The sequence below is a fragment of the Peromyscus californicus genome, unplaced genomic scaffold (genome assembly GCF_007827085.1).
Source record: "Peromyscus californicus insignis strain IS unplaced genomic scaffold, ASM782708v3 Scaffold_11__1_contigs__length_118956290, whole genome shotgun sequence".
Taxonomy (NCBI): domain Eukaryota; kingdom Metazoa; phylum Chordata; class Mammalia; order Rodentia; family Cricetidae; genus Peromyscus; species Peromyscus californicus.
This window is the reverse complement of record NW_026294402.1, coordinates 55,205,492-55,230,376: the sequence shown is the minus strand read 5'-3', so window position 1 is coordinate 55,230,376 and position 24,885 is coordinate 55,205,492. Positions and strand designations below refer to the sequence as shown.

The 24,885-nt window shown below is 43.1% G+C and overlaps 1 protein-coding gene across 8 annotated transcripts in view; it reads left to right on the top strand.

Annotated features, from left to right (window-relative positions):
- The window catches only part of Lrrc49 (leucine rich repeat containing 49), a 106,820-nt gene that overhangs the window by 59,101 nt on the left and 22,834 nt on the right, over positions 1-24,885 (top strand). For all 8 annotated transcript variants that reach the window (XM_052762821.1, XM_052762851.1, XM_052762843.1 and 5 more), the window contains 3 exons: positions 7,475-7,622; positions 17,110-17,193; positions 21,787-21,950. In XM_052762821.1, the coding sequence (XP_052618781.1) occupies positions 7,475-7,622; positions 17,110-17,193; positions 21,787-21,950 (396 nt within the window). The remainder of the gene's footprint in view (positions 1-7,474; positions 7,623-17,109; positions 17,194-21,786; positions 21,951-24,885) is intronic.

Here is a 24,885-nt window from a genome sequence, read left to right as displayed (position 1 = left end):
GTGCTCTTGGGAGAGTTGGGAAACCCTGTTTCCCTCACCCCCTGTACTCCATCCTGTCGCTAAGGCACTGATGTGGATTTCTGCCTTTTACAGATGTGAACTAACTGCTCAAATACACGTGTGTTGACTCAGGAGAGTCAGACCTCTAACCCTTGGGAGTTAGAGCTCCCTTTGCGTGTGTGTGTGTGTGTGTGTGTGTGTGTGTGTGTGTGTGTGTGTGTGTGTGTGTATTGCGTCTAGGAACAGAACAGGTATTGCAGTCTTTTAATAATAATTGTTATAAATTGATACCCAAATAAAAGTTGGTACCTAGACTTTTCTGTGACCTGAGCTGGCTCCTATTATCTTTTGACAGCTTGTTTACTATGTTAAAACTGATTGTTGGGAGCTAGAGAGATGACTCAGAGGTTAAGAGTACTGTCTGCGCTTCCAGAGGTCCTGAGTTCAACTCCCAGCAACCACATGGTAGCTCACAACTATCTGTAATGAGATCTGGTGCCCTCTTCTGGCATGTAGGCAGAAAGTTGTATACATAATAAATAAATCTTTAAAAAAGAAACAAAAGAACCAAAACACAAAAATGGATCGTTGGGCTTGGCTTTTACCAGCTTATTTCACTTTTAGTAAAGCATCCCATCTCCTTTTCAGCGAGGTGCCAATCATTGATTGTTGCTGTCTGCTTCCATCATTATGTTCAGGATTCAAATTAACTCCCAACCTGTTCTTCCTCCTTCTGTTCTTAACTATAATTCTTCTGTAAAGATAGATTTTCTTGTGGCTTTTATTTCTGCAAAGGCTAGTTGATAAAAGAAAACAGGACACAGACTTGATCCCTTTATTTACTCTTTGATTTTTTTAATTTCGCTCATATTTTCAAGGCTGCTTTTAAGTCTTAAAACATATTATAGGTGTCTTAAAAATTTGTGTGTGTGTGTGTGCGTGCACGTACACGCCCACACTGTCTATAAGAGGGAGTAGAAGCACCTAGAGCTGGAATTACAGACAGTTGCGAACTTTCCAGTGTAGGTGCTCCAAATTGGCCTGCTGTCCTCCCCAAGAGCAGCATGTATTCTAAACGCCCGAGCCATCTCTCCAGGCCCTGTTCCAGGGTTTAAGACTATGGATCTTGATAGTCCAGTTATTTGAAGTCTTGGCCAGTTTGACTATACCACCTGGTTTTTACAGGTCTTCAGGAAGCTTAATTTCTTTACAAGATGGAGCTGTTTGGTTGCTGTGGGTATCTGTGACTGCCCCTGAATATCTAATCTTGGGGTCCTTAAATCTAATCTGTTGTCAGAGCCCTATAGCCCTGTAGTGTAAGCAGACTTGGATGTTTGAAGAAAAAGCTTCTCCTCTTGGAGTGTTTTAGACCTGTTCAATTCAGACTTATGCTTCAAATTATTGTTTGTATTTGAAATCAATAAGGAAAGACTTCGCTCCCTCCCTACTGAGGCAAGTATGGAGATGGGCATGTCTCCAGGGGAGCAGGTGGGGACGCCCATCACTATTCTATCCCTGTTTGAGGACCTGGATTTATGAATCGATGTCAGGTTAGATTTTCTAATTTGTGTGGTTCCTGGGATCTGTTTACTACCCCACAGCATCGAAGATCCTGCAAACCAAAGCTCAAGGTCACAGGGGTCAGCAAATCCTCATTTCTGTTATTTTGATTTGGGTTGGTTAGTTTGCCTCCCTGTGTTCCTGCCTCTCCTCTCCTCTTCTTGCCTTTCCCTTCCCTCTGCTCCCCTTCTCCCTTCCCTCTCCTCCCCTCCTCCCTTCTCTCTGCTCCCCTCCTCCCTTCCCTCTGCTCCCCTCCTCCCTTCCCTCTATCTCCCCTCCTCCCTTCCCTCTCCTTCCCTCCTCTCTTCCCTCTATCTCCCCTCCTCTCTTCCCTCTGCTCCCCTCCTCCCTTCCCTCTGCTCCCCTCCTCCCTTCCCTCTGCTCCCCTCCTCCCTTCCCTCTATCTCCCCTCCTCTCCTTTTCCTCTCCCTCCTCTCCCAATTCTTTCTTCCTTCTTGATGTTTTTGAGCAGATCATGAATTCTTTTGAAATTTTTCGATAATTTTATTCAGCTCTTAAGTTCATCACTGTACCATCAATACATATTCTTGTAATGCTTTTTTCTTTATGTTTTAAGCTCTAATAATTCTACATATTTTATGGATCTTTCTAGTGATTTCACGTTTATTGTATGAATGTGTGTGTATCTGAGTATGAGTATGTGTGAGAATGTTTGTGTGAATGGGGATGTGCTTGGTTGTGAATGTGAGTGTGAGAGAGGGTGTATGGGAGTGTGTAAGTGTGTATGTGAGTGTTGGGTGGGAGTGCTGGAGCTGGCATTGAGGACAGTATCTGCCTAGAAGTACAGTCGCTTCCCTTCCTGGAGTCTTTCTGGTTGGGTTTGAGTTGCAGATGGATCTGCTGACTCTCCCCGCCTGTCAGATCTCTGAAGTGTGGCATAGTGACCACATTCCCTGGGTGTACAGCTTCCCACTCTACACACAAACTCATTTTATACTTGTCTTTGTTGAAGATAGCATTTAGTTTTGTGTGTGGCACCACCCATTCTTTTAACTGATGATCATTAGACCAACCCCAAAGACGTACTGGAGAGGTGGGGCTGGGAAGACTTCCGGTGAGTGTAATTGAGATTCTTTGTGAGCCGACGTTTTCATGCATCCTTAGTTTTGATGCTAGTGTTACTTCAAAATTATACACAGCACTAAGAAACAAATCTTAGGTTCTGCAGTCTAGTTGTAGATAGTGAATAAGAACACAGCTAGAACCCACCTGCCATGCGATAAAGGCATGCCACTTGTCTTTGATTCTGGGCATACTGTTTGCTTTTCTTTCAGTGTGTCTATCTGATTAGTAATATGCATCAGGTTATAATAATTCTTGAATAGTATATGAGCTTTTAAGTAATTCTAAGAGACTAGGATGGGAAAATCCATTTATCTTTTTTTTTTATCATCAGGAAGTTCTTTGGAACAATTAGACTTTCTCCTATTGTTTCATCCAGTCCTACAATTATGTGTTTCTTACAAAGTAGTCTCAAATTTTTCTGAGTCATCTTTTTGAAAAATAAGTTACATGTAGTAAATATACTCATTTGAAGCATAGTCTAATGAATTTTGGCAACATCTGTACCCTGTAACCACAACTGTGGTTAGTCACTTGAGAGAGAAGCCTAGATATTATTCAGCATTCTCTATCACATCCAAGTGATTACAGACTCCTTTTCACAATCCAGCCTTCCATAGACCCTCTCCTCCTTACTCCCAGAAAGATTACCATAGTCTTTACTGTGTTCATCTCTAACAACTTTTCACCTACTGCTGCAATCAAACTTACATCCAACTTTCCATTCGGAACCCTTTTCTTTCCTGTATTCACTGTGCAGTGTTACTGAATTGTGATTTTTCTGAACTACAGTTCTGGTCACATGACGGCCACCATCTACCATCCCCGCCTCCATTACCCACTCCCCAGCTCTCAGCCCTCTCCCCTACCCACTTCATTTCTAAAATCCCCTGATGGTTCCTGTTAGTTTCTATCCTCACTCACTGGTTTTGGGGAAGGGCATTGGTGCGGAGTGGCAGCTCTTTTTTCAAATCCACTTATACTTAAAGCCATTATTAGATTTAAATTTGCAGACTTCCTTTTCCCCCTGTTTTAAGTGCCTTTCTGTAATTATCCTGATGTGTCTCAAATGCCTTGACACACATTCAGATCGTGAACTCATCTTATAGTTCAGTAAAGATCAGCTCTGAGGTGTAATCACATCAGGATGTTTTTACTTTGAATCCAATCAAAATATGAGGAATTGTCTGAATATGACAACAGATGAGGAAAGTCTTCTGTACCTGTCACATGATTGTTTTGTAGCACACTATTGTGTGTCTTCTTTTCCTCATTGAGGGGTGTAATTTTCAACATAAATCCTGAAAAATTATGCATTCTTCAGCATAAGTGTTTGTTGCTGAACTCCGGTGTAAATGAATTTCCCAGTTTTTTTCAGAGTAGTATTTATAAAGTGATTATTTGGTCTTTAAAAAAATCAAAATCTCAGTGTGTGGTTTTCTAGATATCAAAAAGATTTCTACATCTTGTGTCTAAGGGCCAATTCCCAGAGTCCTGGCATAACACTGAAGGGCAGAACTTGAAGAGTTACACCAGCCTGTAAGGACTGTTTGGTACAGTTGAGCAGAGTTGTCCCTGAAACTGTGATTTCATTAACCACACAGTTCACTGTCTCTGGGGAGGCGATGCTTCTCGGCTTTCACTCACTGCACTTGACAAGGGAAGAAGGAATGAGCTTGACAGATGAGGCATAGTGACCACACAGGAAGTTTTATGTCCCTTAGAACCCAATTGTTACAGTCTAGGTGCCGGAATAGAAAGGAAGGAAGCCTTTCTAGACATAAAGTCCAATTAAGCTGAGGATTATTTTTCCATGGCATGTCCTCATGGCGGTGGTTTGATCAGCACAGACAAGATCCACGATGGCACACAGCCTCCTCAGCACTCACAAGCGACACTTGGGAGAGCAGTTTGCAGCTAACAGAAGCAGCCGTGCCAGAGGCTAGGTCTTCAGTATGTCTGTGGGGAGGGTGGACTGATGTGTATTTTGGAGTCTAGTAGTTGAAGACAGTCATTCACCTGTGACCTGATTAGGTACAATGTCACATTTTCATGGGAAGAGATACTACATGTTCTTGTCAGTGACATTCGCAGAGTGAACTGTGACATGTTTAGAATCATTTTAAAGCTGCATTACGGAGACCTCCTCTGAAGCCACAGCATTTACAGCAGGTCAGAGGTAAAAGAATAGACATGTTGTCCATCAATGGAACCACGTACAGGCTTGGAAATACCCACGGAGATACAGTCAAAGGATCTGCAGCAAAAAAGCAGACAGTTCATCAATGTGGGAAAATGTGAGTTTGGACCTTTCATTAAATTAACTCATAATGGGTTGTAAGCCTAAATGTAAAACTCTTAAAAGTAAATTATAGAAGAAAACCCTGACAGCCTTCAGAAACCAAAATAGAATCAGAAAAAGAAGAAAAGAAAGAAAGACAGACAGACAGACAGAAAGAAAGAAAGAAAGAAAGAAAGAAAGAAAAAGAAAAAATTACTAAGTTATATATCACTAGAATTAACCCCCTGCTCTGTGAAAGGCACTGTTAAGGGAATGAAGAGGCCAGGAAGTTGGCTTGCAGGTAAAGACATCCAGTCCATACCCAAGGGCCTGAGATGACCCACGGGACCCACATGGTGGCAGGGGAGAACCAGCTCCCACGTTTTCCTCTGACCTCCACACAAGTGCCATGGCGTCTGCACGTCCATGCACACACTACATAGTAAATATACATTTTTATTTGTTTGCTTTTTCTCGACAGGGTTTCTCTGTGTAGCCCTGGCTCTCCTGGAACTCTCTCTGGCCTTGACCTCAGAGATCCGCCTGCCTCTGCCTCCCAAGTGCTGGGATTAAAGGCGTGTGCCACCACTGCCTGGCATCATAATATATTTTAATAAATCTTGTAAAACTCAACAATAAGGAGACAAATAATCCACTGAAAATGAGCAAAGGCTCTGCAAACTCCAGGAAGATGCCACACTGAGAGTGTGCCTGTGAGATGCTCCAGTCACCTGCAGCAGGGATCTGCTGAGTAAACAAGGCCCTGCCACCGTTCACCTGACGGAGCCCTTAGCATACAGAGACACCCATGAACACTAGATGCTGGCGGAGACAGGGAGCTGAGAGCCCTAGATGAGCTTCTCCCCAGCCAAATAACCAGCCTTACATGTACGCCAGCAGAAGCACTCTTGTTATGTATCCATCTGAGGTTAAAATGACCACAGAGAGCTGTGGGCAAGGATGCACAGTGGCTTCACTTATCATCAGTCAAGGCGTGCTCTGTAGTTGATGAAGAAAGAGGTACTCTCATACAACAGAATATTACTCAGTTATGAAAAGAAATGCACTATGAAGAGAAGACATGGGTGGAAGCCTGTTAAACGTGTATTGCCAAATGAAAGAAGTCCTTCCCTAAGAGTATGTTGTAGTACATGATTCCAGCCATCCACCATTCTGGAAATTGTAGAACCCTGAGAGTAAAAAGATCAGTGCTTTCCAGGAATTTGGGGGACAGGGGAAGGCAGAGAGGAGTTTCTTAAGACCATGGAAATTACTCTACATGGTACTTTAGTAGTAAACACATACCGCTATGCATTTGTTACAAGTCATGGAATGTCAGAGCCCTAGAGAGGGAACCTCAAGGTGTGCATCATTGGAAAAATCATCAAGGGACATGGAAATCCCAGGAAGGGATGCAGGCTCTGACTTGGAGAAGTTCTGATTGTATTGCAAATGTATGAGCTAATCTTGGGGTGTGGAGGGGCATGGTGACCTACATAACATTGGTCATTTGATTGAGAAAATAGTGTTCTGGGTGCAGTTTTAAAAAATTCTAGTGCCTCTATACATATAAACTGGAATAGGAAATTCCAGAAAATGGCTAGTGGATGCTATGAGCCAGGTTCCTCTCAGTTGGAGTGGGGGTTTCCAGACAGGGAAGGGGAGGAAGCTTGGCTAATAGATGAGATTTGGAGACATCACTATGAACTTGTGTTAGTTAATATAAACACAGCTGGCTGTATGGAGACATGTTAAGGCATGTGTATATGCATACACACAGGACGGTGTACACACACACTTCCTCTCCCATCTGAGAGGCCTAAAAAAGAAGTGGTGTCACAATAGATAGAAAGTACACTTCCCTCCCGGGCCTTGGTTGCTGACTCTGGTCTCTAATACAAGGAACTACTGTGCTGAGAAGTGGCTGCCTTCAGGCATGGGCAAGGAATGTGTGAGTTCAGAGAGTAAGTAACGTAGTGCCAGAAACCGAGGGAGTGCTAACCCTGTATATCCATATATACTCACACATGTGTTTAAGAGTGTGGAGGGACTCTGGGGGGATGAAGCGTATGGAAACTCTGTACACCATCTTAGTTCTTCTGCAGATCTAAATTATTCTTTCAAAGTTCCCTAATGTGCTGTGCATGATACCACCTGTCTGTCATCTCAGTTCTTAGAGGCTGAGGCTGAAGGTTATATTGTAAGCCCAAGGCTAGCCCAGTCTACCTAGTATGTAAGTTCTGGGCCAGCCAGGGTTACATAGCAAGACAGTCTCAAAAAACCAAACAAGGGCTGGAGGGATGGCGCAGGGGTTAAGAGCACTGGCTCCTCTTCCAGAGGACCCGAGTTCAATTTCAAGCACCCACAGGACAGCTCACAGCTGCCTGTAACTCCAGTTCCAAGATATCTGACACCCTCACAGAAACAAATGTGTACATAAAAAATAATTAAAAAATAAAATAGTTTAAAAAACTAAGCAAAATCTTATTTTAGAAACTGGAAATATTATTTGAAAAGCCTCAGAATAATGCAGTGGCCTCTCTTTTGCAGCTTTGACAGTGTTTCCTGCCTTGCTGACTCAACTTCTCTCTCAGACATCACCTTTGATGGCAATCCAATAGCGCAAGAGTCATGGTACAAACACACGGTCCTTCAGAATATGATGCAGCTGCGCCAGCTAGACATGAAGAGAATCACGGTAAGCGCCTTTCTGTGTGCCTCCTGGGTTCCCTGAGTGTGGCCTTCTGTGTGCCTCCCTGTTTCTGTGAGTGTGGCCTTCTGTGTGCCTCCCTGGTTCTGTGAGTGTGGCCTTCTGTGTACCTCCCTGGTTCTGTGAGTGTGGCCTTCTGTGTACCTCCCTGGTTCTGTGAGTGTGGCCTTTCTGTGTGCCTCCTGGGTTCCCTGAGTGTGGCCTTCTGTGTGCCTCCCTGGTTCTGTGAGTGTGGCCTTCTGTGTGCCTCCCTGGTTCCCTGAGTGTGGCTTAGGAAATCGGGGTCCCAGTTGCATGGGTGTTGAGGTAAGGTTGTTGGAGGCTCCCACTGTTTCCCTGATCTCTAAGGCTTTCTTTCACTCCTGTATTTGGCTCCATGTTTTTTATTTAATAAGACTACTTAGAAATTTGGCTATACCATTGGTAACTGATTATGTATTTATGATGATATAAAATATTTACCTTTCTTTCAGTTTGCACAGATTGCTTTTTCAAATGGCTACTTAGTTAGAACATGAACATGGTATCTACTTTGTTAGAATGTGAATTTCAGTTCAGTTGTTTGGACCTAACTACTTAGTAAAGGGAATTGTCATATATTTCTTTTGACCAAGAAGGACTGTGAAAACATTCTTCATATTCCCTTTATACACCATTGAGCCAGAGATTTCTGTAGTAGGATGTTTATGAGACGTCAGAGATGACAAGATCAGAGTCACAGTTCTTTACAGTCTACGACAGTAAGACAGGTATGCAGCCATATTACAACACACAGTGACAGTTTAGTTAGAAAACACAGCATGCTATCTGTCTGTCTGCTTTGCATGCATGCTCACATACTTACATACTCATAGACTTTTGAGGCAAAATGGCACAAGAGAGCAAAGTAACTCTTAATTTTACCAGAGAAATAAGAAAAATTCAAAGGAGAAAACATTTAATGCAGAACTTGAAGAGTAGCAGTGAATGATGATGTCTAGGCAGAGAGTAAAGGTGTACACAGTGCAGGGGGGATGGCATGCAAGGTGCAGAGGGGTGATGTGCACAGTGCAGAGGGGTGATGTGCACAGTGCAGAGGGGTGATGTGCACAGTGCAGAGGGGTGATGTGCACAGTGCAGAGGGGTGATGTGCACAGTGCAGAGGGGTGATGTGTACAGTGCAGAGGGGTGATGGGCACAGTGCAGAGGGGTGATGGGCACAGTGCAGAGGGGTGATGTGCACAGTGCAGAGGGGTGATGTGTACAGTGCAGGGGGGTGATGTGCACAGTGCAGAGGGGTGATGGGCACAGTGCAGAGGGGTGATGGGCACAGTGCAGAGGGGTGATGTGCACAGTGCAGAGGGGTGATGGGCACAGTGCAGAGGGGTGATGGGCACAGTGCAGAGAGGACTAAGGGAATGTGGCAGTTGATAGCAGCAGTTGATTTTAGCTACTCATTGGGTGTTTGTGGGAAAGAATAGCTGCAGGCAAAAATGTCTAAGCAGGCTTGGAGTGTTTTTGTCCTGTGCTTAATAAGAGGAGCTCCTGAAGCCTTGAAGTTAGGTAAAACAGTTTGCCTCTTTAAAATACTGTCCAACAAGATAGGGCCTGTCAACATTCCATCATGTGTGGGGGAGGAGCTTTTTAGGCCCCACCCCTTCCTGAGACGTATTGGCAGTTTTAGTGCTCGCTCAGGGAGATGTCATTTTCTTCAGTGGGTGTTAGAGCCACTGGGTGTTGTTTGTCCACGCTCCAAAAAAACAAAACAAACAAAAACACTTAAGCTATGCTCCTGCTAATGGCTTTAATTAAACCTCATGGAACACACACACATGAATAACCCTCCCCCAAAGATGGAAGTAGGAGGGGACTTGTGGAGAAGAAGAGGTTCAGCAGGAGTGGGAGGGGGTAAGAGACAGCGATGAGGGTGAAAATGACCAAAATATGTTATATTCATGTATGAAGTTGTCAAAGAATAATGCTAAAAACAATGCTGTCCATCTGGACATCAGCCTGAAGAATGAAGTGGGAGGTCATTATTCCAGGGCATGAAGATGTTGGCATCTGGTCCAGAGGACTAGCAAAAGACAAGGTGATGTTACCCACTGCTGTTCTCAATTCTTAGTTATCGCTCCTAGGAAGAACAGGTTGTGGTTTAGCAAGAGTAGAATGAAGGTTCATAAGATAAAGGGGGATAGGTTTGGGTCTGGGCCTACCTAGTGCTGACATTAACGAAGTTCATCCACAAAGGACCTGAGAGTGAGAACTTGCAGCTTTGGGGAGTAGGTCGTCTGCTGACACTGTTCAGCTCTTGCAGTGTGAAAGCAGATGTGATAATATGCAAATGAAGGAGCACAGCTTTGTTCAGTGAAAGCTTACTTACAAATCAAGTGGCAGTCTGGCCTTTTATGTGTGGCCTGGAGTTTGTCAAGCCCCGATCTAGAACACTGAATCATTTGCTGGACTAATTAAGTTACACCAGGGACTAGTAAGATGGCTCAGAGGGTAAAGGTGCTGGCCACCAAGCTTGCCAACTTTTGCTTGATCCCTAGGACCAGCATGGAAGGAGAGGACCAACTCCTGCAAATTGTCCTCTGATCTCCACGTTCTTGTCATGATCTATACACCCCCAATACATGCATAATACATGCATACACACATACACAATACATACATACATACATACATACATACATACATACACACATACATACGTACATACATACACACATATTAAGGTTATACTCTGGCCTGGTGGTGTAGAACAGTAGAGCAGCAGAAAGGCGAGGCTAGCTAGCCTGTCTTCTTATCACAGAAGGAAAGAATTTAAAATCCGAAGTTGTGACACCTTGATGTCAGCTGAGAGAACTAGTACCTGAGTCTCGCAGGCCGTGCTCACTAGGAGGCACCATCAGTTCACTGAGCATCTCTCCTGTCAGGCAAAAAGAATTCTCATTTTGAAACATTTTTAGTAGACATGATACCTGTCCATGTTTGTGGGGCATAGTTACAGTGTGCGTGTGTAACAATGATCAAACCAGGCACATTACTAGTAGTCCCTCTCAGAGGTTGGTATAGACCATATCTTTGGTATTTGAGCAAAGCTTTGGCAAAGTTTGTTGCTGTCATTTTGAGCTAAGCTGTGCCTGCAGGTTCTCGATTCACAGATCCCCATAGAACACAGAAACTGATGGATGCCAGCCTCTGAGAAATTGCCACGGGTATGCCGTGGGTTTGCCTCCAGCCTGTTCTATTGAACATTCTTGTTAATGTCTTGATGAGAGAACATTGTTGTTCCTATGATATGGGTAATAGAAGCTGGGAGCTTAGAGGTGATGATATATGGGTTGATCCAGTTAGGATCCAGAAGTAGCTCACTGCCCAAGCAGGCTTTATAAACAACATCCTACAAGCAAATCCATCCACTTCCGTCTTCATATGGCTCTCAAGTGAACAATAGTTTATAATAGTTTTAAGATATAGCTTAAAAAAAAAAGAAGATTTGAGATCAAAATCATATCCAGCACACAAAGCCTAAAGTATTTGGCATCTTGTCTTTTTAAATTTTTAATTGTTAAGATTTTGTTTGTTTAGAGTTACATGTGTGTGCATGTGAGTGCATGCATGTATGTTTATTATTTTATTTTAAAATTTATTTATTTGTTTATTTTATGTGTATGAGTGTTTTGCCTACATGCATATCTTTGTACCACATGCATGCCTGGTACCCACAGAGGCCAGAAGAAGATGTTGGATCCCCTGGCGGTAGGTATGAGCTGCCATGTGAGTACTGGGAATTAAACCCAGAACCTCTGGAAGAATAGCCTGTGTTCTTAACCACTGAACCATCTTTCCAAGACTTTGCTCTTTTTTTTTTTTTATTTGTTTTTTATTTTGTTTTATTGTTGTTTTGAGACAAGGTCTTACTGTGTATCCCTGGATGGCCTGGAAAGCTCTGTGCAGACCAGACTGGCCTCCAGTTCATAGAGTTCCGCCTCCCAGGTGCTGGGTTAGATGTGCACCACCACACCTGGCCCAGGTCTGTGTCTTTTACAGAAAAAGTCTGATTACCTTTTGTCTTGCAAAAGAAAAGAATTTAAGAAGGTAAAACATTGGCTAAGTAGAGACAGTGTTTGACCTCACGTCAGCAGCAGCTGACTTAAGCATCCCTAGCACAAGTGCAGGACTGTTTCCTCATAGCACAGCAGACTGAAGGGTCTCCTACACAAGTGTGGGGAGTGGTGAGCAGACTGAGACACACGCATGGAAGAACCTGCACAAACTTGGGTGAATGATGAGTGATGGTTAACCTGGCTTCACACTATATTCTTTTGTAGAAACAAAGAAATCAAGAAATGGAGATAATCTCTCTCTTTCTCTTTCCCTTCAATGGTCAGATTACTTCTGAACTATTACTTTTAGGGTATTCATATATGTGGTGTGTGTATGTATGCATGCATGTTTGCATATGTATGGGTATACATATGTGTGCAAGTGGAGGCCAGAGTTGCTATCAGGACTCTGCCACGATCACCCTCTGCTTTATTTCCTGAGGCAAGTTTCTCACTTGAACCTGGAGCTCACTGATTTGGCTAGTCTGAGTAGCCAGCTTCTCGGGGTGCCCTGTCCTTCTCTGGAGTGCAGAATGCTGGAATTGTATGGGGGCTGCCATGCCCACCTGGCATTCACATGGGTGCTGGGGGCCTGAACTCTGGTCTTTATGTGTGCACGGTAAGCACTGCCCACTGAGCATTCACCAGCTCTGAGCTGCAGCTTTATGTTTTAGGCAGGGAGCAGCTGTCTGTAGCATTTCCAGGGGGCCTGGATTGAGCAGAGAAGGCAGAGGAAGGACTTTGCAGTGAGTGTCACAACTCTCACACTTGAACAGAGTCAAAGAGTGGACACATTCTGAGGAGGTAGTACAAAACCCATTACAGAGAGAACGTGGGGAGACAGAGTTTGGTTCCCAGCACCCCCATCCAGAGTCCATAACTGTCTGTAACCCCAGCTTCGGGGCTCCAAGGACACCCACACATAGATGGTGAACACTCATACAAACAACACACATACACAAATAATAAAAGTAAAATACTAAGCCAGGCGGTGGTGGCGCACGCCTTTAATCCCAGCACTCGGGAGGCAGAGCCAGGCGGATCTCTGTGAGTTCGAGGCCAGCCTGGTCTCCAAAGCGAGTTCCAGGAAAGGTGCAAAGCTACACAGAGAAACCCTGTCTCGAAAAACCAAAAAAAAAAAAAAAAGTAAAATACTTTAAAAGAATAGAATTTTCTTCTCTATTTCTAAGACAACGCTGTGGGGAGGCAGGTGCAGTCACAGTTCTAAAGAGAAATTTTATCAGACTGTTCACCTCAAGCCCACAGTTAGTTTGTTCAATGTAAACTTTGATCTAAAAAAAAAATGGAGGACATTACAAGGTCTGACATGACTAATGCCACTGAAACCTGGGTTTTCCTTCTGTGGTGTGTGCAAAAGTCTTTCTCTAGGCCTCTGAAGTTCGTGTGGTTCTGTAAGTTGCTTTGGCTACAGAAATGCATCACTAATGTGTGTCATTTCCAGAGAGACCTTTGGAAACCAGTGTGTTCATGATTCTTTATGCTTTTCCCCATGTACTGGTCATTATGGAAGCATGCACTGAACGTAAGATGCCCTCAAATAACAGCTGCCGGGAATATCTAACCCCTACACCAAAAACATTTGCAGGTGCTTGTGCATGGTGAAGAAATAAACTTCTTTAACACAATTTTTGTGTTCTTAATGTGTTTTTGTATGTGCATGTTTGTGTGAGTACATGTGCACATGTAGATATATATGCACGCGGAGACCTGTAGCTGACAGTGGTATATTCCTCTATCTCTCTCCATCTTATTTTTTGAGGCAGGGTCTCTCATTGAACCGGAACTCACTGATTCCAGCAGACCCAGAGATCCTCCCATCTCTGCTTCCCCAGTGTTGGGCTGCAGGCACAGGCACACCTCACACACTTTCCTGACGGAGCCATCTCCTCAGCCCAGGCCTTGACAATATTAGTAGAGCAATCAAAGATGGGTAATTTGACTCCGAGTTTTAACTTTAAGACTCTGAAAAAAACAAAAACAAAAAACTGCTTCTCTGTCTAATGATCCTGGATGAACAACACAGTGCCTGTGATCATAAGTGCTTTAGTGTTTATGTACTGAAGGGAAACAGTGGCTCTAGCTGTATGTTTTAAAGTGTGTTGTTAAAAATACACTGGAGTGAAGTAAATCCCAAATCATGAACTGCCATCACTGGGGACTTCTCAGATAGTATGCGGTTGTTTTAGAGCTTGGTGACCTGAAGCAAGCGTGATCTGATCTAGGTCATTGGGCACCGTCAATTAACTTGACATTGTTTTCATATTGGGTCTTTCTGGGCAAACTAAAGTCAGGAAAAACATCTAAATCTCTTGGTTCAGATAGATCCCCTTGTTAGTTACATGAAAGATGGATGTGGCTTCCATCCCAGAGTCTGAACTGGTCTTTTAGAGGAGCCAGAACTACTCCCTGGTTTTCTTTGCCTTCTTGCCAACAGATTCATGGCCCATCTTCACAATTAGAGATTCAGGTTTTTATTTATAAAGTCAGCTATTTGATAATTATGTGCATTAAATATAGTCATCAAATGCAAATATATACACATACATATATACAGTATATACATATATGCATATCCTTACAACACTCAGTGTTTAAATGGATTTGGTGTAAATCCAGTTTTCCAAGGTTTAGAATTCCTTTTAAAGTCCTACTGCCTTTAATAGCCGCTCATTTTCTCTGGAAATCAGATGAGATCATCTCTGAAGTATGTGCCCTACGTGATCCACGCAGCTTCCCGTAGCGTTTGCATCTGGCCCTTGGAAGGACCAATGTTTCTAGTTTGATCTTCTAGATGAGGCCTCTCGGGGCACAGTGTCTGTCTGCTCCTTCAGAAACTGCAGAGGATGGTTCAGAGGCTGTGGCTTCACCTGTGGCCCCAGTGCAGGCTGAACTGGGTGCATTCTAAGGGTAACAGCAAGGCAGCTGAACGGCCACCTCAGCAGATGTGTAGACAGTCCTGTGCTCCGTAACTGCAATGCTGCACAGTCCTTAAGAATCACAGGGTAATATTTTTTATTGTTCTAGAAATATAGGTGATATTTTCACTTAGACCATCTCTAACTGAGGAGCACATTAGCACCCAGCAAATCAACCAATTTGGCATAATTACTAAACCAGCTAGTTTGTGAAGCTAGGGAGCAAAGTTCTAAAGGTTTTACTTAATTTCTCCTTTTTAATTATGCTTAGTTTTAAATAGGAATTATTTTCCATATTGTTAAAAAAAAAGCACTTTAAATTTACCAAAAACCATGTTAAATTTCCATTCCCTTTAAAAGAACTACATTACATGACAAAACACTGCTAGGTTCTAAACTTCTAGAATTAGAAAAGTAAATTAAATAAATCTTTATTAGGCAACAACAATATTACAAGTTACGTTTCAAGCCAGACAGTCTCTGGGCTGATTTTTGTCACTGACTGTTTCACTACAAGCCAATGCCTTTCAACGCGTTTGTTTCCTGTTTCCTCCTGTTTCTTTTTTCTCCCTCCTTCCTTCCCTCCCTCCCTCCTCTATCTCCCTCCCTCCCTCTCTCCCTCCCCCCTCTCCCTTCCTCCCTCTCTCCCTCTCTCCTCTCTCTCCCTCCCTCCCTCCCTCCTTCCCTCCCTTCCTCCTTTTCTTCCCTCCCTCCCTCCTTCCCTCCCTTCCTCCTTTTCTTCCCTCCCTCCCTCCTTCCCTCCCTTCCTCCTTTTCTTCCCTCCCTCCCTCCTTCCCTCCCTTCCTCCTTTTCTTCCCTCCCTCCCTCCTTCCCTCCCTTCCTCCTTTTCTTCCCTCCCTCCCTCCTTCCCTTTCTCCCTCCCTCCCATCTTCCCTTCCCTTTGCTGTTTCCTGGGGTTTGGTTATTACCATGCTGTTTTAGTCTCTGGCTCTGGTATGACTTAGAGTCAGGTGTGGTGATCCCTCCTGCAATATTCTTTTTGTTCAGACATGGTTTGGGCTAATATTCAGTCTTTTTTGCTTATCTATTGAATTTTAAGATTATTTTTCCATTTCTGTGAAGAATGGTCCCAGAATTTTGATTGGAATTGCATTAAATCTGTAGATTCATTTTGGTAGAATGACCATTTTCATAATACTAATTTTGATCCATGAGCATGGGGGTGGGGTGGGGGTCTTTCCATCTCTTAGTATATTCCTCGATTTCTTTCTTTGATGTTTTTTAGTTGTCAGTATAGAGGTCATTCATATCCTTAGCTAGGTTTATTCCAGTGTATATTTTCTAAGGCTAGTGTAAATGTTTCCCTGGTTTCTTTCTCACTGTATTTGTCATTGGTAGATAGAAAGGCTGTTGGTTTTGTGTTAATTTTTTTCAGCCTGTCATTTTGCTAAAGGTATTTATTCATCAGTTCTAGGAGTTTCCTGGTGGACTTGTTAGGATCTCCTAAGTATGGAATCGTATCGTCGGCAAACAGAGATGCTCTGACGTCTCCCTTTCCTGTCGGCGTCCTTGTTATTTGCTTCTCGTGTCTTACCGCTCGAGCTTAGACTTCCAGTCTATATTGACTGAGGCTGGAGAAAGTGTACACCTATGTCTTGTTCCTCATTTTAGTGGGAATGCTTTTAGGCTATTCTCCACTAACTATAATATTGACTATAGGCTTGTTGTTTATATTCTTTTTTACATTTATTTATTTTTATTTCATGTGCATTGGGGTTTTGCCTGCATTTATATCTGTGTGTGGGTGTTGGATCCCCTGGAATTGGAGTTACAGACAATTGTTAGCTGCCATGTGGGTGCTGGGAATTGAACCCTGGTCCTCTGGAAGAACAGTCAATGCTCTTAACTGCTGAGTTATCTCTCCAGCCCATGTTTATAGTCTTTATCATGTTGAGATACAGTCCTTCTATTCTGAGTTTCTTCAAGACTTTTATCATGAAGGGATGTAAGATTTTTTTCAAAAGCCTTTTCTGCAACTATCAAGTTGAGTGAACATGTGATTTTTGTCCTTCACTCCATTTATGCAATATATAGTATTTATTGACTTTTATATATTGAGCTCTCCCTGAATCTCTGGAATAAAGCCAACTTGATCATGGTGAATGATCTTTGATGTGTCCTGAATTCATTTCATAAGTTAATTTTTTTCCATCTTTATTGAAGTAGAATTGACAAAATTATAGGGAAAATTTTTATAATGAAAAGTCAGACGATCTTGTTTTCTTTCTTGTATTAATCCACTAGCTTTAGCTCACCCACAGAGTCAGATGTGGACTTAGGAGTACACACTTCTTAGAATTAGGAGGTGAGAAGGAAGCGTAGAGAAAACGCAGCCCTTCCTCCAGGACTGTGTCTCTGTTAGCACACACCTCATTCAATATGGCTGACACCTCAGGATGCCGTCTCTAAAAACATTTCTTTTTCTAGGAAGAAGAAAGACGCGTGGCATCTGTTGTAGCCAAAAAAGAGGAGGAGAAGAAGAGGGAAAGTCATAAGCAGTCTTTGCTGAAGGTATGCCGTCCATGTCTGCCTCCACTGTGCACAGGAGCACCCACAAGGACATGGCTTTCAGAACTAAATAAGCCCTGCTAAGAACTTTGATGGGTTACTAGGTAAATAGACCTGAACTTAGGAAGTACAGTGGTGCTGTGTAGACAAGATGGGCAAGACAGGCATTGTAAAATAGGTACAACAGCAAGACAAAGAGAATTAGGGCATGTCTCATGCCTGTGTTGCCTGGGATTAGCATGTCACTTTGGATAGCTCTGTGATTGAGTCATCTTTACTGACATGTTTTTATGAGCTTTGCTCTGGGTTCTTAAGGACAGCTTTTAAAACCAAAAACATTTCTCCATTAACACCTTTGATACAGAAATGGTGAAAATCTTGAGGAATTCAGAAATGAAAATTCATTTTAAAGTAGTTCTAAGTGTCAAGCATAACTGATATAAACTTCCTTGAGTAGTGATGCTTTTAAAATATTTCGTGTCATCATCACAGAGCTTGATCAAGACAGTTTAGAATGTCTGGCTTCTAGCTGTGTCACACTGGCTTCTAAGGAAGCCTGCCATCTTGAGCAGTCCTCCTTTTCTCTTCGAAGTGACATGCAAAATTCAAAGTGACCAGAGGGACACAGTTATGTGTATGATGTGTCCTTAGTTCCCCAAAGTGGCGGCTGTGTTCTGTGGCCTGGCAGGGGTCCGGGCTGCCCAAGGACATGCTTTCGTTGGAACTGTTGTGCAGTAGGATAATGATTCCTAAATTAGCATCAGAACCTGTCTCCAGCACCTTGCCTGTCAAGACTACAGATCTGAAAGTGACTAGAGTTCATGTGCTAGCTGTAGGTCGCTCTCTCCTCTGCTGTTACCTCTGACCTCCAGACTCGTCACCTCTGACCTCCAGACTCGTCACCTCTGACCTCCAGACTCGTCACCTCTGACCTCCAGACTCCTTACCTCTGACCTCCAGACTCGCCCCCAGCTCTTTTTGGCTATCCCTTATCCCATTCATCAGTGTGCCTAAGCCCTCTGCTGACACAGATTCCTCTGTACTCATTACCTAACAACAGGATTTTAATTTGCTTATGTTGGATTGCCCCCAAGAGTTTATCAAAATTACATTTTAATGTTTTATTTATAAAAAATATAACTGCAGTCGTATTTTAAAAAATTTATAGGAGCAAGATTTGCCATTGACAGGTCTCACTGAGGCAAACCTTTCCAAAGTGGCCGTGCTGGGGAAGTGACTTTCCCTGTCACACCATTGCTGCTGTTCAGTGCCTATGTGAATGAGTGAGTCAGTGAATGATCCAAGACATGTATGTACGTTCATGGAGTAAAGTCCGGGCCTGTGGAACCCTCTTGTGTGATAGGCCCAGAGCCTGGCAAGGAAGAATGAACATGGAAGTTCTGCTGATGATTTAGCCCGAAGCCTGCCAGCTTGCCAGTGTAAGGAGAGCCTGGGGCAGGCACAGAATCAACTTGCTTTTCATGTCCAACTGAAATCTTATCTCAGTATTACTACCCCATCCCCCACTCAGCTTCTTCGTGCCACCAACATTCAGGGAAATAGGCCATGAATTTAGTGAACATTTAAAGGACTGTTTGGAAAGCTTTAGTGACTTTAGAAAACAGCATTTTGTTTGAAGTGGTGGAGCTCTGTCTGGTTGCTTATGAAGATTGTTTAGCCTTTTGTTTTTAATAAGAGAAATGTTGGCAGCAGTAGGCTCAGACCTGGCCCTTGCTGAGAACTGAAGCCACGTCAGAACAGCGTCAGCATTCCCGAGGCTGCTTCCCACAGCTGCACAGACTCCTCATGGAGGCAGTGGAAGTGGGGTGGGAAGGAGCCGAGACGTGCAAAGCCTGCGTCTGCAGCTGGGTTCTCTTATCTTCCTGTTCCATGTGCCACCTTGGAGATGGAGGGAAGTGAGAGTTGTGACATACACTGATGAGGTCCCGTCTGGTCAGTGAAGAATAGACTCGGATGGCGGGAGCTGCCCTTCACTCCGCAGATATTTGCCCCTTCCACATGTACTTGGCACCCTGCAGCCACCTAAGTGATGATGGGCATAAATACAGAGGCCTCTGTGCCTCTGTGGCCTCTGGGAACAGAGCACTCTTGGGTATCCTTTGGGTCTTGCAGAGGCATAATCCAGCCCCTTTGTGCCTTTCTTGCTTGCTCCATAGACATCTAGAGACCTCCTATGGCTCCCTGCCCAACCAGGGATGCCTACCTAACCTCAGGATAGAATCCTGACTTAATGTACCTTTTTCCTTATCCAGACCCCAACAAAAATCACCTACTCATCTAGTCAACCTGGTAACAAGCTGCTTTTAATAACCTAAAGAAAGGAAGCTCTGCTTTGGTGTGGGCGTAAGGAAGTGTTTGCATTTTCAGAGGACATCTTGTTACGCATTTGTTAATATACCCAGTGGTGGGAAGATATTTTATGACTTTTTCTAAACACTGCTATATCTATCTCATTATGATCCTTTTTTCTACCAGCTAGGAAACCAAACACATGGAGCCAGGGGTCTGGCCACTAGGTAGAAATGACAGCATTGTTTAGATTAGAGAGTTAGGTTGGCATAGCCGTTAGCAAACTGAAATAGAATACCATAAGGTAAGTTGGTTTTTTTATTCTAGATTAGGGTAATGGTGTTTTATAGTAGAAGAGTAGGATTTCAGTTCCTGTGTGCAAGAACATTATGCACTAAGTGTCAGTCATCTCAGAAGTAACACAGTATTTGCTCTAAACTATATAGACATTTGAAATAACAAACTGCAGAAACAAAGAACTTGGGCCAAAAACATTTCTAAATGTAGAAAGAGAACTTTGAAAAGGCTAGTTCCATTAAGCAAGCCATCACGGGCAGTTCCTATCCAGTACCACACACACTTGCTAAACTCTTAGGTAAACAAATAGAGGCCGAGGTGCAACCAGAAAGGCTTGTTTTCATTTGTCCCCTACCCCCTGCCCTGGCTCCAGAGCAGACTTCCTGGAGAGGGTTAGTAGCTTGCTCAGTGGATGCTTTTCATTGGCAAATTTTGAATGAAAGAGGAAAAGAAAGAAGCTATTTTTAGCATTCTGATCTAATTGAGATGTAATTTTAAAATGTTAACTTTTGAGGCCAGCAGGATGGCTCAGCAAGTAAGAGTTTGGGCCACCAATTCCAATGACCCCTTCAGTCCCAAGAACTCAAGTGGTAGACTGTGAGAACTGACTCTTGCAAGTTGTCCTCTGACCTCCATACTTGCGCATCATGGCACATACAAGCACACATTTACTCTCTCTCACACACACACACTATAAAATGTAATAAAAATAAGGGATGCACAGATGGCTATCAGTTGAGAGCACTGGCTGCTGTTGCATAGGACACTGGTTCAATTCCCATCACCCACAAGACAGCTCACAACTGTCTGTAACTCCACTTTCGGGGGATCTGACACACTCTTCTGGCATCTGTGAACACTGAAACTATGTGGTACACAGACATACATTCAGGCAAAACATCCATACATATAAAACAAATATTTTTTTAAATAAAATAAAAGCAAATGAAGTATTACCTTTGAAAATGGTGATAGTGCCAATCCTTTACCCCATCGCTGTAAGCTAGATCTGCGTAGAATAGAGCATGGCTTCTTCAGGCTTGCATTTCCTTATTTCAGAAGGGTTTCTATGAGACAGTTGAGTGTCAAGGCTCCAAGTCAGTGGTTCTCAATGCATGAGCAGTGCTGGAGCTTGTCAGAGGAGCAGACTCCTGAGCGTCCAAGTACATGGTGAGAGATGACCCAGGTTCAGAAGCCCTCCATGTTAGTTGAGGCACCCTCAACTTCAGAACCACTGCCTAAGGCATCCATTGCTTTAATTAACTCTGCTTCCCTATTCTTCTGAAATGATAGTGGTTATCCAGAAAAAAAAATTTATCCAACAGAACTTCTTCTAGTAGCCTATATAATATTTTTTTCAGCCTTAAATGTCATGATCTGTACCATGGAGGGTGGAGAGATGGCTCAGCATCTAAGAGCACTTGCTGCTCTTGCAGAGAACATGAGTTTGGCCTCCAGCATTCATGTCTGTTGGTTCACAGTCATTTGTAACTCCAGTTCTGGGGGATCTGATGATCTCTTCTGTCCTCCACAGGCACCTGTACATACATACACATAAATAAAAATAAGTATTTTTAAAACCATGTTATACCATGAAATATGAACTACTAATCAATCCCTACCCTTCTTCCACCTCCCTAATTATTGGGTAAAAGATGAAAACATTAGTAGTTTTTTCTTGCTTTGTTCAAGGACAGAGGCATATAACTTTGCCAAGTCAGAGTTCCAATTAGTGAAATAAGTATATAACTCACTGTTCAGAACAAGAAGTATTCATCTAATAGATACTTTTCCATGTAGGCTGACATCATTATTAAGAGATTTGCGCATGGGGTGAACACAGGCTCATGGGCTTGTTTTCGAAGGTGTGCTGGTTGTTTACCTTCAAGGAATTCTCTCAGAAAGTACCAGAAGGAAAGGACCGGAAGCCAATGTTTCTCTCTTCACAAGTATGTGTCATCTAACTGTTGTTCTATTACCTTCCTGTAGGAGAAGAAAAGGCTAACAATTAACAATGTTGCTCGAAAGTGGGACTTGCAGCAACGTGTGGCCAATCTTGCCCTCACTCAGGACAGAAAGGACTCTCAATCTCCTCCTCAGGAACCCTGTCAGATCGATGGAGGCTCCATCTCAGAATTTCCAGAGGAAACAGGGTACGCAATGTTTCTCTCATGCTACTGGCATTTCTAGAGTTGAATTTTGAATAGAGATGGGAACCCATTTAACAGAATTATTCTTGAGGAATAATTTTCTTAAGAAATTCAAAGCTGAAATTAAGAAGAGGGAAAAATTGAAAATATAAATCTAACTAACATTTCTCTAATGGAAAAGCCCACAGTGGTTTGCTATTTTTTGAAGGGGAAAAGTTCAGATGACTACATGCAGACTGTGAGGACCTCTGTTTGTGCACATGGCCTTCTAGATACCCTGGCTCAAGAGAGCTGAAAGCTCCCCTCCTCCCATGCACCTCCTTTCCCAGCCTTTCCTGTTTTAGGAGTTTGCTAAGTCTGCTGCTAGCTGCATGTGTTACCCTGTGCCCTGTGTGGCAGCTTCTACATGCACCTTTAAATGCTTCTGACAGCCAGGCCTGGTGCCAAAGTCCCAACTATTTGGGAAACTGATGCCAGAGGATCACAAGTTCAAAGCCAGTCTGAGCTACAGAGTAAGTTCAAGTCTAGCTTGGGCAACTTAGTGAGCCTTTGTTTCAAAATTAAAGAAACAGTAAGTGACCAGAGGTTGAATGTGGCTCAGTGGGAAAGCGCTTGCCCAGCATGCACCAGGCCAGGTCCAGTCCTCAGCACTGAAAATGCTTTGAACAAATGCTACCCAGAAGCTGCCTTAGCCCCAGCAATGCTTTAGGGTAAGCTCAGCAAGGGCAGACCTTGGAGGAGTCAGGTCCAGACACAGGAAAACACAGGCACAGCTTTGGGGACTCTGGTCTGTACTGCATGCTTGGTTGCCTGAGCCTGCCTCAGGACTGTGACTGTCACCTTCAGGATAAGCTGCAAGTTGGTGAGTGAGGATCACAGGAAGTGAAGGTGCCAGACCGTCCCACTGAAATTCACCACATTAGCTGTTCCTCATTGAGTATTCCTCTGGTTATCGTCATTTTTAGATGTTAGAATTCAGAGTCTGTTGATCTGACTGCTTTTCTGGGGTGCATGATTTTGTATTAGAGTGAGTCCATAATCTGACTCCTATTCTGTTTCCTCCCTCTTTAGGACTCTAGTAGAGTCTGTGATATGTGCTGTTACATTACAGGATCAATAACATTTACATCTGCTCTGCAAGCATAAAACTTGGTCAGCTGATAGCATTTAAACCTTCACAACTGTTTAGTAGAGCTGAGGTTTCTATGGGATATGTATTTTTTGACTTCAGAACTAAGCTATGTACTATGATGCTCTTCTGCCCTCCATGTCACTCAGAGAGAAGAACCCCAGCATCAAATTCAGACACCCTCTTTTCATCACCTATCAGAACTGTCCAAACCTTACCACACTGTGGTTTGCTCCATATCTGAGCCATTCTGTTCCTACACAGATTCTTTTTAATCTGGCATTTCATAGTGCACGCTATTTTTAAAGCTGAAAGGAGTGTCCCTGTACTATAGTCAAGTTTCTCTCATGTCTCTTGAGAAGAGCCACCCTTGCTGAAGTCCACTGTCTCCAGGCCTAGTCCAGTCTTGTCGCTGCCTTCCTACTGCCTTGTTTTACCATGTCACTGTAGACTGTGACTTTTTCCTGGTATTATATTTTGATCTCATATCCTCTTCTATTTCTCTTATTTCTTTCTATCCTTTCAGCCTCGTAAGTGGTAGAATCCCTCAGCTCTTACTCTGAGATTTTCTTCTCATTCTCTACTGTCTAGCTTGGGAAGCTTGTGATGTCAGTGACTTTAAATGCAAGTTATAGATGAGAATACCAACATGCATAGCTTTTCCTTTATGGATTGCCCATTTATAGATGAGAATACCAACACGCATAGCTTTTCCTTTATGGATTGCCCATTTAGATATTGCATAAGAAAGAAATTCTAAAAATATTGTCCCCATTTTGTTTCATAAAAGTTTAAATGGTGGTCTTCATCATCTTGGCTACACCTCATATTGACTTGCATGTTTGAGGCAAGGGCTGACTTTTCATTTCCGTCTATAGGAACAACCACTACTCTGGTGTTACATTCAGAGTACTCTTTCCTTTCCCCACTGGGATCTAGCTGAATGTTTTCTTAGCAATGGGAGTAGGTGGGAGTTTCTTTCTTCCTCACTCAATGCTAGGGATTAACCCAAGGCATCACTGTTCTCGGTGAGAGCTCTGCCTCCAAGCTTGGTCCCCAAGTCTAGTCCTTCAGAACTTCATTTACTCTCTGTGTCTTCCCTTCTCACTCCTATCCTGTCTGTCCTTTGAAGGGCCCTCTCAGCTGAGTGGCTGCCGTCTTTATCCGTGTTCCCATTGCATAGCCAAGGCTGCAGTTTGTCCTTCTTCAGCACGGGACAGCCTCCACTCTCCAGCCTCCTAAGCTTGCTGAGCTCCCTGCTGCCAACAGTCCCTCCATCTGGAGTTCCTGTGACTTTAGACCTTCTCAGTCCCTTGACGTTCCTGAATGGCACCTTGAAGGAAGGGATTAGACATGTATGCTCATTCCTCTCTACTGTTTTGCTTGAGAGTATAGAGTAAAGCATTTTAAATGTTAGAGATTGTATTCCGACATTCTTTATAAATCTTTAAAATAAAATAACGCTTGCCTTTGAACAGTGATGTAAGCCATTCTTCCTAAAGGTGTAAGGCTAATGTAGAGAGCCACTAAGTCTTTTCTTTAGTGGTTCAACTTGTGTTTAAATACTACAGGTGGTTTTCTACTTTAAACTATCATTGATAGTCCTTAGTATTTCATAATGCTGAAAAAATAGGTCATTATTGTGTTACAGTGTCCATGACCTCTGACTCCTGGGTATATAAATAAATGCCTAGAACAAGTGTCCATGAAAACATGGCATATAAAGGAAAGAAATTCTTTAACACTTGGTATATCCCATTAATGATTTTACTGTTCCTTGAACTTGGGACAGCTCAGCAGTAAATGACA